Below are 16,852 nucleotides of genomic sequence, written 5' to 3' on the forward strand. Positions count from 1 at the left end.
TGGCAAGTTCTCCTTTACTTTTACAGAAACCTCCTACAGTTTCCTTCCATAGCGAAGAAATCTAAAGATAATTTAAGCACCATCATAGATGGGCAATCATTTTTAGATAGTAAGATTTTTTTTTCTAATGAAGGACATATTGAGGAAATGAAAGCAGCATTATTAAGCGACTATAACTTGCCTACAGACATAATGGGATTTTTAGTCAATAAAACCGACCAATACAAAGCATAACGTAGTTGCCTACTGTCCCTGGCAGTCCCATGTTTTCAGGATTTGTCGTGCTATGTTTTTTGCCTCTCCCAACTGTTCACAATTGACTACACAAAGGGGCATATTTACTAAAGTGCTGGTTTTTAGAAGTGGAGATGGTGCCCATAGCAACCAATCATATTCTAGCTGTTATCTTCTAGAAGGCGCTAGATAAATGTTAAGTGATTGGCTGCTATGGGCATAATCTCCACTTCTAAAACACGCACGTAAATTTGGTTTTATTTTTTACATTAAATAAATTTATATTTAAGTTGCACTTGGAAAGGGGAACCTTAAATTATAGCTTCTCCCTCTAGCGAGAGCCCCATGGGTCAAAGTTGTGGGGGTGGGTGAGTGAGAGGACCACTCCAATGCATAGGGGTCTATTTACTAAGCAGTGTTAGGAGACAGAGTGAAAAGTGATAAGAAAGTGATAAGGTGCCAGCCAATCAGCTCCCAACTGTTATTTTTCAAACACAGTCTGTGAGATGACAGTTGGGAGCTGATTGGCTGGCACCTTATCACTTTTCACTCTGTCTCCTAACACTGCTTAGTAAATAGACCCCATAGTTCTCCTTTTCACGGTTCCCCATTGGCATAATTTTAAAGTGGTGAAAAAAATAGATTTTCAAGTATATGAAAGGGGCACCTTAGTAAAAGACACATTATAACTGTGTTATGGTCATAATTGTAGTGCCCAGGCCAATAGTAATGCCCCCTGTAATAGTGACACACACACACACACACACACAAAACAACAACACATGTTTAACATTGTTGGATTAATCTAATTAATACTGATCCATAAAATGTCCCTAGAAAATATCGCCATACTTTATTTCTCCAGTAGGAAGTATAGGCATTCTTTACTTGGCTGGCAACAACCACTCGAATATATGTCACTGGTAGTAACGTAGGTTTTGCATTTATAAAGACCAAACATTATAATGCTTCTCTCTTTCTGTAATCTGGATGCAGTTATTATTTGTTCTCATTCTTTTTTATAACACACCTTTAATACATCATAAATATATTATAGAGTCCAATGACCATGTGTTAGAGGTGTAGTACCTTATATGCATACTTGCCTACTTTTGAAAAAGCTTTTCAGGGAGATTGTGAAGGCAGCACCTATGAGCGTGGTGGTAAAGTGGGCGTGTACTGCTACATCTGAGAGGTGTGTCATAAAAATGCATGTAGCCATAGGGATTATTGTGCCTTATAACTTATACAGGGAAATGATACTAATGATCCCATTTGAATGTATATATCTGGGTTTTATATATATATATATAACAGCTACATAATGGGGGTAAGATGAAATGAGGGAGATTGCTAGACTTTTCAGGGAGCCAGGGAGATTGCTACTATTTCAGGGAGTCTCCCTGACAATCAGGGAGAGTTGGCAAGTTTGCTTATCTGATGTCCGTCTGCATCTACACAGTCAGATATACATAGCTCACTCCTGAGCTCTGGCTCTCCGGCTCTTCCCACAGGCACTATGGGAGAGACATCACAAATGTGGGCATTGTGTAAAAGGGGCACTACTGTGTGTCATAACATGAATAAGGGACACTACTATGTGGTGTAATATGAATCAGGGGCACTATGTGCAGTGTAATGAGAATTAGATTGTGCTACTGTGTGGCGTAATTTGAATTGGGAATACTATTGTGTGACCACGCCCCTTTTTCCAGGCGCTGTCCCTTTTTAAAAAAAAAAAACGCAGTTGGTGCGTTCCACCACTTCTCTAGGACCACTTTAAGTACTGGAAAGTCTTGATATTAGACTTTGCTTTCAGCATATACTGTATATGTGTGCTTAAATAAAATTCTGTTTTCCAGGTAAAATACATTATTGATGTAATTTTGATACTTTTGGCAAAATTGAATATGATATAAATAAAAATTAAATGTTATGCCTTAGCTAGTGTTCTTACATGTGGTATTTTCACCGACACTTTACATGTGCAGCTTCTAATTGTGTTTAATTGCTCCAAATTTAGGCCCTGATTCAGAGCCGGACGCTCTGACCAGAGCGCTCGCTCTGAATCAGGGCCCTCCTCCATTAATATGGAGCGTCCTCCTGGACGCTCGTATAGCTGTGGGTCACCACCCACAGCATATACGAGCATGCAAAAAGATGTTCGCGATGGTCTTGACTATCGCGACCATCGGAATTGCGAGAGAAACCCTGCGGTCGGGTTTCCCTGCCGCAAGGCCAGGAGTGATTTTGGCTCTATCAGAGCCAAAATCACTCCCACTGACATCACTAGTGATGTCAGTGGGGCTGGCTTCAGACGGTAGGCGTTCCCATGGGAAAGCCTCCGTCTGGCAGGCACGCCCCCGGAACGCCCACCAAAGGGGGCGTGCTGTCAATCAACATCGACAGCACGCCCCCTTTGGTGCGAGACCCGGAGCGATGGAAAGTCCTTCGCTCGCCGGGTCTCGCGCATGCGCACGATGGAGCTCCCTCCGTCGTGCGCATGCGCAGTGGGGACCATCGACCCACTTGCGAGCGTACTGCCGCTCGCGAGTGGGTCTGAATGACCCCCTTAGTGCCACTCATTTTATATGTGTGTTATGGATGGGTGTCACAGAAGTTGCCAATAATGACTTCTTGGATAAGTATTTGTAGCACTTTATAATTATGCAGAGCATTTAAAAGGTTATTACAAGCTGTGGGCAGTGGTATAATGTTGGGGGGTCGAGCAGGTCACGTGTCCTGGGCACATGCAGTCCGTGGCACTACACATTAAAACAAACACACCAGCGGCGGTGTGTTTGTTTTAGCACTGCAGCCAATAAGAGTCAGACAGACTTTTATTGGCTGCTGCACCCAAGGCCAGAGAGCTCACTCGTGAACTCTGCCTTTCGGCTCCTGCCCTGGGTGAAGGGAGAGACGTCATGACGTCTCTTCCACAGTGTCGAGCGCGATGGGAGCAGTGGACATCGATGGCGAGAGCAGTAGCATTAGTGGGGATTCTGGTAAGTAAATTATGTGTTGTGTGTGTGTCTGTGTGTGTCTTATGTGTAAAAGGCACTACTACTGGGAGCACTGTATATTGGGCACTATATAAGGGGCACTAATGAGGGCACTATATATTAGACACTACTGGGGACACTTTATAAGGGGCACTATAAATTGGGCACTACTGGGGACACTGTATAAGGGGAACTACATATTGGGCACTACTGGGGGCACTGCATAAGGTGTACTACTGGGGCACTATATAAGGGGTACCATATATTGGGCACTGTATAAGTTGCACTGTAGAAGGGGCACTACATATTGGGCACTACTGGGGGCCCCTATGTGACGTTATTTGTAGGCGTGCCCACACGGAATGCCTCCAAATAGCGTCAGGCTAGCCTCACTAGCTGGGCTTCCCCCAGCCCTCTCCCGTCAATGAATGGATGCCGTGCGCATGCACGCCGCATCCATTCAGACTCCGGGGTCCAGCACCGCCACACAGCTGCGGTGGTGGGGGTCCCCAACCTCCCGATTTCACCACCCGCAGGCCACTTCGGCCCATGGGTGGAACAGCGGGACAGTACTATCCCGCTGAAATCAGGATGTTGGGGAGGGGTGCGCGCCCTCTATGGGTGGTGCCCCTGTGCGACCGCACTGGTCGAACACCCCCAGAGCCGGCCCTGGGGGCACTATATAAGGGGCAAAACTGAGGGCACTATATATTGGGCACTACTGGGAGTACTGTATAAGGGACACTGTACATTGGCCACTACTGAGGGCACTGTATATTGGGCACTATATATTGGGCACTGCATAAGGGACATTAATGGGGGCACTGTATAAGGGGCACTACAACAGAGGGCATTGCATAAGGGGCACTACTACTGGGGCACTGCATAAGGCGCACTACTACAGGAGGCATTGCCTAGGGGGCACTGCTACTGGGGAATGGGGACATTGCATAAGGGGCACTACTACAGTGGGCATTGCATGAGGGGCTCTACTACTGGGGGCATTGCATAAGGGGCACTACTACTGGGGGCATTAAGGTGCATATGAAATGGAAAGGAATGTTACCAGAGTGACGAGAAATGGTGGTGTGTCATTTTCAGTGACCATGCCCCTTGTGGCATGTGACAACGTCCACTTATTCGGCACGCCTCTTGTTGTTACATGATGCCTGATGGGCTTATGGGAGGAGCTGCTGTGGCTGGGCATGCGCAGCAGCTCCCCTGTCAGCCATTTTATCTTTTGCTTTAGAAAGCTCCGGCGCATGCACAGAAGCTGTAACACTCCCCGATCGAAGCTGAGCTCCGATCACAGCAGCTGGACTGGCAGCTGGCGGAGGGATGAGTGAAGGGGGGCCACTGAGGAGACAGCGCGACCGGCCCAGCAGGAACCGTCACGGTGGCCTAATCAACTCCTAGAAACCTTGCACCAGCCCTGTTGGGAATATTATTAGCTCCGGTTTTCAAAGATTAGGTGGGGGGAGGATATCTAAGATGAAATGGCAGAAAGATAGTCAGTGACACGGGCTAACACAGATGGTGAGAGATCTGGGGGTATATTTACTAAAGTGAGAGGTTTTAGAAATGGAGATGTTGCCCATAGCAACCAATCAGATTCTACTTAACATTTAACTAGTACCTTCCAGAAGATAATAGCTAAAATCTGATTGGTTGCTATGGGCAAAATCTCCTCTTCTAAAAACTCTCAATTTAGTATTATACTCCCTGGAGAGGATTAGTATATTTGGGTGTCACCTACATAGAGAGGATACCGAAATCCAAGTGAGATCATGGACGTGAAGAACATGGACAGACCTGGGTACTGGGAAGGGCATGGTCAAATCAAGGAGACATGGGAAGGTGGGGGTGGGGAGACGATTTGTCCCCCTCAGCCAGGGAGCAGATCAAGGGGATATCTGTGCAATGGCCCACCTCCCGTAACATCTATCGCGAAAGAGAGGAGACTGCAGGGCCAGCCCGCCCATTATGCCAACTACGCAGGTGTGTAGAGCGCCAGCCAGCAGAGAGCGCTGTAATTAGCCACCGCCGCCGGGCCACAATTCAGCCTCTACACTCCATTACTACTGGGGGCACTATTACAGGGGCTTTACTACTGGGGGCACTTTTACAGGGGGCATTACTACTCGGGGTACTTTTACAGGGGGCATTACTGCTGGGGGCACTCTTAAAGGGGGCATTACTACTGGGAGCACTTTTACAGGTGGCAATTTTACAGGGGCATTACTACTGGGGGCATTATTATTGGGGGCACTAATACAGGGACCATTACTTTTGGGGACACTATTATAGGGACACTACTGCATGGGGCATTACTACTGGGGCCACTACTATTGGGGGGAAGGGGCACCACTACTGGGGGTACTGCATAAGGGTACCACTGCTGTGGGCATTATGTGTAAGGGGCACTACGGCTCTAGGCATTGTATAAGGGGAACTACTACTGTGGGCATTGTATTAAGGGCACTACTACTGTGGGCATTGTATTTGGGGCACTACTCCTGTGGGCATTGTGTATAAGGGGCACTAATGTGAACATTGTGTAAAAGGGGCACTACTGCATGTCAGAACATGAAGGGATACTACTATGTGGTGTAATGTGAATCAGGGGCACTATGGCCCTCATTCAGAGCCGGACGCTCTGAGCAGAGCGCTCGCTCTGAATGAGGGCCGTCCTCCATAAAAATGGAGCGTCCTCCTGGACGCTCATATAGCTGTGGGTCACCACCCACAGCACATACGAGCGTGCAGGATGATGGTCGCGATGGTCTTGACCATCACGACCATCGCGAGTGCGACCAGAAGCCTGTGGTCGGGGTTTTCGACCACAAGCCCTGGAATGATTTTGGCTCTATCAGAGCCAAAATCACTCCCACTGACATCATTAGTGATGTCAGTGGGGCCGGCTTCTGAAGGTAGGCGTTCCCTTGGGAACGCCTCCGTCTGGCAGGCACGCCCCCAGCATGCCCGCCAAAGGGGGCATGCTGTCAATCAACATCGACAGCACGCCCCCTTTGATCAGACACAATGAGCGAAGGAAAGTCCTTCGCTCGTCGCGTCTGGCGCATGCGCACGACGGAGCTCCCTCCGTCGTGCGCATGCGCAGTGCACACCATCGACCCACTTGCGAGCTGACAGCCGCTTGCGAGTGGGTCTGAATGAGGCCCTATGTGCGGTGTAATGTGAATAACATTGTGCTACTGTGTGGTGTAGTTTGAATTGGGGATATTATTGTGTGACCACGTCACTTTCTTTTGAGACCTCGCCTTTAGTATACCTCCCAACCATCCTGATCTTAGCAAGAAAGTGTCGCAGATGGGGGAGGGAAATGGTGAATAGATGCCATGCGCATGCATGCAGCATCTATTGACTGGTGAAAGGGACTGGGAGCATGTACCCAGCATGATTGAAATTACGGGGCGGCCCTCGTGATTATGGCTTTTCCCATGAGACCACGGTATAGATAGAGAATAACAGAGTTAAGACTGAGCCTTATGGAATTATAATTTGTAAAGGAAATGCAAAGGAGATGGATACAGAGAAACGTACACTTACTGTGCGATTTTATAAGTACTGTAGAATGAGAACCAGGATAGCACAGTGCCTTGAAGACCTAGGTAATGTGCCATTTGTATGAGGACAGAGTGGTCCACAGTGTCAAATGCAGCAGAGAGATCCAAGAGGAATAGAAGTGAGCATGGGCATAGCTAGGGGTTTTGCCCAGGGCAAGCCAGAATAAACACCCTCCCTCTGCCTATCAGTGCCACAGGCTTAATTAACACCACGGGCCTAGTGGTGGATAACCTGGTGGTCTAAGGAAAGATTAATGGTGGGAAGGCCCTCATAGAAGGCCTACCTGTCCGATCCTAAGCCGCATTCTTCTGATGCTGGCCCGTCTTGGCCAGCAGCGATGCAGCCGAAGCTCTTCTCTCTTGAGCCCAGAGTCTCTGGCCTCTTCTGCAACCGCCGGAGCTCTTCCAGCAATGTCTTCATTCTCCACCCCCTGCCGTTGAACTGACCTTCTGCCCAGTGGCGTCTGACGTGCTCGCCGCGGCTGCTTTCAATTGGCTGCTTGTCTGCGAGCCGTAGTTGACTTGTGGCCAGCGCCAATGTACAAATGGCTGCTGGTCCACGTGCTGCACCCAGCTTGCGGCCAGCACCAAATGTCACCTGCCACTGGGAACAGTCTGGTGAGATGTGTCTTGCCAGGGAAAGTATTAATGAGGCAATACTCGATTGTGGATTGAAGGTATAACTAGACTTACATAAAAGGTGGAGCAGCAGAGTATATCACTGCATCATTCTTGTCAAAAAAGTCTTTAAGTCTCAAGTTATGGCCAATATTGTAGCATATGATATCCTACTGGAACGTAAAAGATTTCCTAGCTGGTGCAAATAATAAACCCCTTTGTAGAACACAATGCTGAATGGGTGGTAAAGCATATGTTGAAAAATTATATACTAGATTAAATTCTTGGAAATAATTTTTTCAGAGGTGCCCCCAATGGTGCCCACATATTAAGGGTCTACACCTTGTACAGCTGTTTGAGCTCGAGTGCTTGTGCCAAAAAAAATGAGCTTATGATTCCGAAAGGAGATCGGGGGGCTGTGGGCTATAAATGCTCTGCACTTTTCCAACCACAATAACGCTATGAAATTAGGCACTAAGGGCAAAATTTACTAAGCGGCAGGTTCTACACCCCGGCGGTTTGGTGGCGGTTTGGCGTTAGTTTTGCTATCCACAGATTAACTAAGGCCAAAACGTCTTCAAAACCGCCATCAAAACACATTTTAGAATAGGATAGAACAAGGCAAGGACTGAAATTACTAGTTAGCGGATTTGGTGTCATTTAGAACCCGCCGTCAAACCATCACTAAACCACCCAGGTTTAGAACCCGCCGCAAAACCACCACCAAACTGGGGTTTAGAATCCGCTGCTTAGTAAAATATGTCCTAAAGCTCAAAAGTGAGAGTGTTTAAAATACCTGTGTGACACCAACCAAAAAGTGAGGGTTTAAATATTAATTATGAGGCAGAGGAGAGCTTATATTCTGCAGATCCTCCGAAATATGAATCATCAGTTCCCAAAGGTGTACATGAGTGTCAAATGTGGAAATTCTAACACATATTTGCAAGATATATTGCAAATTATATAGTACTATCCATAGTAAAGGTTTCTAACAACTGCAAATTTTATATTTTTCAATAGCATCCACTAAGCTTGGATAGAGTTAATGTATTGCCTTTACAGAGAAATTCTCGGTAAAAGAATAACAATTCTGGTGCCCGTACCTTTAAGAATAAAATTGTAATCATATACGGTTGCAGCAAACTATACAAACTCTGCGTGTGTTTGATCAAAACAAACAACCAAAAAACCATAATGGTTTGCGCTACCTCTAATGATAAGCTTATCTGAACTAGACAATGTAATTAATAATTAGATAAATGCATAAACACTAAAATATATTTATTAAACAGTTAAAAAAGACAGACGATAAATGAATATAAAAATAAAAAAATCAATTAAATATTGTGTCGCACTGATACACTTGAACCTGTGAATATTGGCAGTCACTATGAACTCTTGACAATTGTAGTGTATTTAGTGTCTCATTTAAGTGCGCAGCTGTTCACACCCAAACAGACATCAGTTAAACAGTTGATGTACACTCTCAAACAGTTGTATGAGTATTATTATCAGATCGTGACATATCAATCATAGTCCTCCACAAGTTGAGAAATAATAAAACCCACGTAGTATTCTAGCATTAGATCATAAGTTTAAGCCATCCAAAACATCAATAAAATTTACCGGTTATCAAGTTGCATATAGTGGCTTGTTCGTGTTTATGCTGAATTAGCCTCAGACTAAGGTAAAGAAACAGTTGTATGGGCTAGTCCTTGAAGGTGCTAATTCCTTGATACGTGCTCAATCCGTTTGGGATAGTGTGTAAACAGTCTCTGGACAGGCGCAGTGAAGCAATAATTCCCCTCTGCTCAAAAGAGGATATTCCAGTCATATACAGATCACTATTCCTGTCTTGCCAGACCATGATCTTAATTGCTTAATTGTAATGGTGAGTACTCACGATTGTTGAAATACCAACATGGGAGCCCCCTTAATTTCTCCAGAAACTGGAATCCCATATGTTCAGCTGGAATAGTTGTAATGTTGTGCCAGCTGTTTCTATTGTTGCTGCGGTCTCAGCAAAAAGCCACAGTGTGATTGTGAATCTTGGATGTAGCAGAGATCCAATGCAGTAAAGTAACAATGTGGGAAAGTGTATCAAATAGCGTCCCTTCTAACGCGTTTCGTCACGTGTCCTGTGACTTTTTCGAAGGTGATGGGGAAGTCCACACATTGTGCGTATATGCCTACTCCCGCAGGTGACGTTTAAACAGTCAATTAGTGCCTGTGTGAATGGCTTTATATGGTCTTTTTATGCAGCATGTGTATCCAACAGAACTCGTTGGTCTTACATAATTAAACATTCCCATCTTATTATAGTAAAAGATAATTATTACTTATAAGCTGCATTAGTAAAAAATATATAAAAAATAATAAATACATAAATAAACCACATAAATGGAATATTAAAAAATAAAAATGTATAATAGTACTAGTACTAGTGTTGTTGCATTCATATTGCATTTAGACTAATCCAGTTGGAATCAATAAGAATAATGCTACCATTAGTCTTCAGTTCTAAAAAAGTTTGTATACAAATACATCTCACATGTATTAACCCTAAAGTTTTCAGAGGTTCCTGCCCCTCCCTATGCCAAAGTGAATATATTTCATAGTAGATTGGAGAAAAAAGCCTTTAAGGATGACATAATTGCATATGTAAAAGATGTAAAATGTAAACCAGTGAAACCCATCATTTTTCTCTATATGTTGGGATCGATGTTTAACGATGTTGAACCTTATAAAAGCCAATATTGATCCTTATTCAATATGCTTGGTGACTAAATATATATATTTAACCTATCATTCTCACCCACCAGTCAAAAATTGGGGATAAGAATACCAGTATAGATCCAGGATAGGCATTGATACAATACCTAACATGACAATTACAACTATAAATAAAATGGTTATATATTGGGGAACAAACTGAAAAATGGATATGGTATATAAATAATAAAAAAAACAGTGTAAACCTATGCAGTGATAGGATCCAACTCTATTGTGATTGTGATTTGTGTAGACATAAGAATATAGAACGCTAGTCAGCCCTAAACTAAAGATCCAATGTTTAACGGTATTTTACCTTCTCAGAGGTAGTTGTCTAATCTTGTTCGTAGAGTTAGACAACTTTAAAAAGTATTATGTCTAAACAATTAACTAGCTGTTCCCAAACATCTATCAATCTTGGATTACTTGATGCTAATATACTTCCAATGAGATACTACAGAAATATGAAGTTTATTGTGAACAAATAGGAAAACAATAGGAATATATGAGGGGAAGGAAGGATCGGGGAAAGGGATTTTAATGAAGGAATCTATATCTAACATAGGGCCTGATTCAGAGCCGGACGCTCTGACAAGAGCGCTCGCTCTGAATCAGGGTCCTCCTACCTAAAATTGGAGCGGCCACCTGGCCGCTCGCATAGCTGTGGGTGACCACCCACAGCTTATGCGAGCGGCCAAAAAGATGGTCGCGATGGTCAAGACCATCGCGACCATCGGGCTTGGGACGAGACCCTGTGGTAGGGTCTCGCTGCCGCAAGCCCAGGAGTGCTTTTGGCTCTATCAGAGCCAAAAGCACTCCCACTGACATCACTAGTGATGTCAGTGGGGCCGGCCCCAGACGGAAGGCGTTCCCATGGTAACGCCTCCGTTTGGGAAGCAACGCCCCTGGCATGCCCGCCAAAGGGGGCGTGCTGTCACTCACCATCGACCGCATGCCCCCTTTGGTGCAAGACTCCGTCATACGCATGCACACTAGTGCACCATCGACCCGCTTGCGAGCGATCAGCGCTCGCGAGCGGGTCTGAATCAGGTCGATAGTCAGCAACCTAGAAGACGTCAATAATATTCCAACCATGGAGCAACTCAAGTACTATGAGTCATTTCAATGATGACGACACTAATTATTGAGTCAGATGATCTGCTCCTCGTGTGTAAACTAATGAGATGCGGAGGGAAAAATACCTCAGATCCTTCTGGACAGAGGGTCCCCAACATCAAGAACCACCCACACCCCCAAGTCTAACACAATTGACGATGTAAAAATCATTTTGAAAGGCTATGCAATCAATTAATATCAAATCCTCCATCCTTTATAATCTAGAGAACTACTTCTATATTTTCATTAAACCCATCAGGGGATAGAGTACCCATTTTATGTATCCAGTAGTTCTCCCTCAAACAGAGTTTGAAGAATCTGTCGCCTCCCCTCTCAGTCCATGGGATATGTTCTATACCTGTGACCTTAATGTCACTGGGATTGGAATGATGCATAGATGTAAAGTGCCTCGGGACTCTGTGCATGGTGTTACTTTTCATTATTAGTCTCCTATGTTCCAGAAATCTGCATCTGAGATGTCTAATAGTTCTGCCGATATACTGTGTCCCACACGTTCATTCCAACATATATACTACGTAGGACGTGTTACAGTTGATGAAACTTTTAATCAAAAATTTTTCATTTGAATTTATAGATGTAATCTCACATCATCTATTAGTGATATAATCACATGTAATGCATGATGTTCTTCCGCATTTAAAACAGCCTTTCGGCTTATTAGCCAGCCAACAGTCCTTAGTACTAGTTCTATCAGTGACCGTTGACTGTTTATTATAAAAACTGGGTGTCAATATGTCTCTCAAATTATCAGCCTTCCTGAATATGACTGCTTCATCAGCCGGAATATTTTAGCACATTGTCTGAGAGTAGGATCGAAAAATTTGATGATACGATTCTCCAAATCTTATTCGAACAGTTGTTATATTTGGATATAAACTTAGGATGTTCCGAGAAGAAATTGGTATCTCTTGGTTTTCTATCTAGTAATTCATTTCTATTTAGTGATCTAGTTTTCTCCAGTGCTGTCTCTAAAAGAATGTCGGGATTTCCCTTTCTTTAAATGATTCAAGAATTTCTGAAGCTTGACTCTCAAATGTAGTGCAATTTGTATAGTTACGGCATATCCTCCTAAGCTGCCCATATGGAATATTTTGGATCCGGGGTTTATGATACGAATTGTTAAAGTGAAGAAAGTTGTATGTATCAACATCTTTTCTGAATGTTTTAGTGAGAATACTATCGTTCTCTACATAGAGGGTGATATCGAGGAAAGAAATTGTGGACAGATGGTGTGTGCTGGTGAATGTCAAATTATAATTATTAAAATTTAACTGTGCTATGAAAATTTCAAGTGCATTGCCATCCCATATAAAAAACAAATCATCTATGTAGCGTCCATAGAGCATGAGGTTCGCGTCAAGCCCCACCCCCCACATATGTTAGCAAAGCTCGGCGCGAACCTCGTGCCCATCGCTGTCCCAAGTGTCTGCAAATAAAAACGTGATCAAATATAAAGTAATTGTGTGTGAGTATAAAAGTGATAGCACCTACAATAAATTTTCTCTGAATATCAGTGACTCCCCTATCCCATAAAAGTATATTTCTTACCACCTCAATACCCTTCTCATGAGGGATGTTTGAATACAGGGCTTGTACATCGCATGTTACAAACATATATGTGTCTTTCCACTTTATATCTTTGATTAAGTGTAAAAAATTATTAGTATCCTTAATGTGAGATCTTTGTGCAGTGGCATACGGCTGAAGAAAAAATCAACAAAGTGTGAAAGGTGTGAGGTGATAGACACTATACCAGATACAATAGGGCGCCAAGGTGGTGTGACAAGTGTTTTGTGAATTTTAGGAAGGTGGTAGTACGTGGGTATCTCAGGGTGATTAAGTGACAAATAATTTCTTTCTTCCCTCGATATCACCCCCTCACCCAGAGCTGCATCCAGCAGAACGTCCAATTCCTTCTGAAATGATATTGTTGGATCCCCCTCCAAAATCCTATATTGATTTGTGTTCCCCAATTGTTGTAATACCTCTGTCATATAACCATTAATATCTTGAATGACAATCCCTCCACCTTTATCTGCAGGTTTGATAATGATGGAGGGATCACCAGACAATTTCTTCAGTGCTGCTCTTTTCCTCATGTTAAGGTTATCCCTATATTTAGATTTCTTTTTTTGTTTTGTACACAGATTCTTGAATTCATTAAATGTTTTTTTTTGTAGAATATATCCATAGGGGCACTTTTTACCTGTGTAGGGAAAAATTGTGATTTATTCTTAAAAGTTCTTTTCCTAAGTGTATTATTGATATCAAAGAGTTTTTCACACTTTGGATCCCCATTAAAGGGTCCTTGTGTGAATATTGCATCATCGTCACTTTCCCTCAATAAATGATTGAGGGCCTCAATTGCTTCTGTGTCACTGTCATCCAGGATGATGGTTCAAAGATCATTCTGTTGACCTCTAGATTGTAATTTCTTTGTGGCAAAATATGTTTTCCGACATAGCGTCCTGATATATCGATTTAAATCAACAAATAGGTAAAAAAAAGCTGGGGTCACGTGATGGGGAAAATTTAAGACCTCTATTAAGGAGACTGAGAAAATCTCTATGCTCTAACAATTCACAGATAATTATTTTAAAATGAAGGCTATAGATTTTATTGTATTGGTATGTGCATAAGAAAGAACATATACAAAACAATTCCACAAATACAATATACAGACCCTCTTTAGAATTAATACATAAGTAATAAGAACAATGCACATGTAACAAATGTCAGGATATAGAACCATCTAATAATAATTTAAAATTAAAAATAATTCCACTCTTGATTTATTTATACATTTGAAATTTAAAACTATTTGGTTCTTAAGGGATCTCTGTCCCTAAAAATAATTATTCCAGTTCTCCTTCTCCTACACAGCAGCATACTAGTTTCACTTTAGTGTTTCTTCTCCTAAACATAGATGACCATATAGAGGGGAAATTTAATTAGAAGCAATGTATGGACTGGTTGGGCATGAAATATCGGCGGTTCAAATCCCGACAGCGGCATCCCGATGGATGAAGATCCCGACAAGGGCAGTAAGTACCCTAACACTCCCCCTCCCCCCCAACCGTAACCCTCCCTTAGTGGTGCCTAACCCTAACCTCCCCCCTGCGGTGCCTTAGCCTAACCCTAACCCTCCCGGGGTGTGCCTAACCCTAATTTCCTCCTGGGGGTCCCTAAAGCTAACACTCCCCCACCGCGGCTAACAGCTAACATGCTCAGCTTACCTTCATTCAGGATTTCGACGCCTATCTTTAATCCTGAGTCGGGATTTCAAAATCGGCATTCCGACTGCCGGCATCCCAGCCACCAGTAAATTAGCTACTGGACAATGCTTGTGATGTGACGTTGTGATGACTATGAACACCGGCAATGGCCCTCTACATCTCCCCAAAATTGTGAATTTTACCTTGCTGTCTCATAGAGGTACACAGATAAATGTAAGCTTATCATTTGTATGGGATTTGTGTGTGTATCCATGCGTTGCGCTGTAACATGTGATCTTACATATTCCCTAATTAAATTGGCCCAATAGAATTTGGTTGTTTTATGTAATTTTGAATACTGAGGCTGCCACAATATGATATAGTAGCCCTATTTATTTATTTATTTATTACCAGTTATTTATATAGCGCACACATATTCCGCAGCGCTTTACAGAGAATAGTTGGCCATTCACATCAGTCCCTGCCCCAGTGGAGCTAACAATCTATGTTCCCTATCACATGCACACACACACACATACACACTAGGGTTAATTTTTGATGGGAGTCAATTAACCTACCAGTATATTTTTGAAGTGTGGGAGGAAACCGGAGCACCCGGAGGAAACCCACGCAAGCACAGGGAGAATATACAAAATCCGCACAGTTAGGGCTGTGGTGGGAATTGAACCCACGACCTCAGTGCTGTGAGGCTGTAATGCTTACCATTACACCGTCTGTTCAGCCCCGCCTATTTGTTAAAGGTACATGCAATAGCTCAATTATTGATTTCTCAAAATGTTAGCATGGAAATTCATCTGTGTGAATGGATCACTGTGAAATTGTGCATGGGTTTTCTTAAGTTGTTCAAGCTTTTAAAATGTAACCTAAATTTAATGATTTAACAATATTTTAACTGGCCCTCTGTTAATGTCTAATACAATTATCTAGGGTTCAATGATTTCTGTTATTCTTTAATTTCTTGCATAAATGGTGAACATAGTGAAAGAAAATGTATATGTTGCAAAAAACACTTGAACATGTTCCTTACTGTTTAATAAACTTTGTGAAAATGATAAATTCAGTTAATATTTTCAAACAAGATTTTTATATATCATATATATTATAACCAATAAAGCCTTTTATGTACTTACCTTTATCATGAAGACATTGTACCAATGATGGCAATGTTAGCCCAATCACAACTAGGTAGATATCCATTGACAAAGTGGAATGTAGTCCTCTGTCTGTATCTCTGTATAGTCTTGTAGAATGAATGAATACAGCACTTAGTAATTTTCAAGAATGATCTAAGCCACAATCTGTGTGACTATAAAATGACACATAGTAGTTAGGTACAACCTTATAACTATTAGCCAGGAAATCACACTCATGTTCATATAGGAAGTGGTTATTCACTATTCTCACACATATATATTCCAATAAGACATACTTTAATTTTCCAGCTAATACTAGGGTTGGCTTACTAAGAATCTTACTCATTGCTTGCTTGCTTTCATGCTTTGAGCAAACTTCATATAGTAACTTGATAGTAAAAATCTGTGAAATCTAAAACTGTGCCCATAAACATGTCCATTCTCTAAAGATGATAGTTATAAGCAGTTTACCTAGTTTTTTTTAATTATTATTACTTAGCATTGGCCCACATTTGGTAAAAACAGAAACGAGTTCTCAATATAAGATACATATCTTTGTACTAAATAACAGGCAATGGCCCTCATTCAGAGCCGTACGCTCTGAGCAGAGCGCACGCTCTGAATGAGGGCCGGGCTCCATTTTCATGGAGCGTCCTCCTGGCCGCTCGTATAGCTGTGGGTCACCACCCACAGGCTATACGAGCGTGCATTTTGATGGCCGCGATGGTCGTGACCATCGCGACCATCGAAATTGCGAGCCGGAGCCTGCGGTTGAGGTTTTCAACCGCAAGCTCCGGAGTGATTTTGGCTCTATCAGAGCCAAAATCACTCCCACTGACATCACTAGTGATGTCAGTGGGCCGGCTTCTGACGGGAGGCGTTCCCGTGGGAACGCCCCCGTCAGGGAGGCACGCCCCCGGCATGCCCACCAAAGGGGGTGTGCTGTCAATCAACATTGACAGCACGCCCCCTTTGATCGGACACAATGAGCGAAGGAAAGTCCTTCGCTCGTCGTGTCTGGCGCATGCGCACGACGGAGCTCCCTCCGTCGTGCGCATGCTCAGTGCAGACCATCGACCCACTTGCGAGCGGACAGCCGCTCGCGAGTGGGTCTGAATCAGGCCCCATGTTTG

At 43.2% G+C, this 16,852-nt stretch overlaps 1 protein-coding gene across 1 annotated transcript in view; it reads right to left on the reverse strand.

The window, feature by feature from the left end:
- Positions 1–15,783, reverse strand: part of LOC148529175 (uncharacterized) — a 150,416-nt gene extending 134,633 nt beyond the window's left edge. Inside the window, exon 1 of the mRNA XM_088468849.1 lies at positions 15,717–15,783. Coding sequence (XP_088324975.1) covers positions 15,717–15,783 — 67 coding nt within the window. The remainder of the gene's footprint in view (positions 1–15,716) is intronic.
- Positions 15,784–16,852: the final 1,069 nt, after the last annotated feature.

Source organism: Taudactylus pleione, unplaced genomic scaffold (genome assembly GCF_031769625.1).
Source record: "Taudactylus pleione unplaced genomic scaffold, aTauple2 ptg000086l, whole genome shotgun sequence".
Lineage (NCBI taxonomy): Eukaryota > Metazoa > Chordata > Amphibia > Anura > Myobatrachidae > Taudactylus > Taudactylus pleione.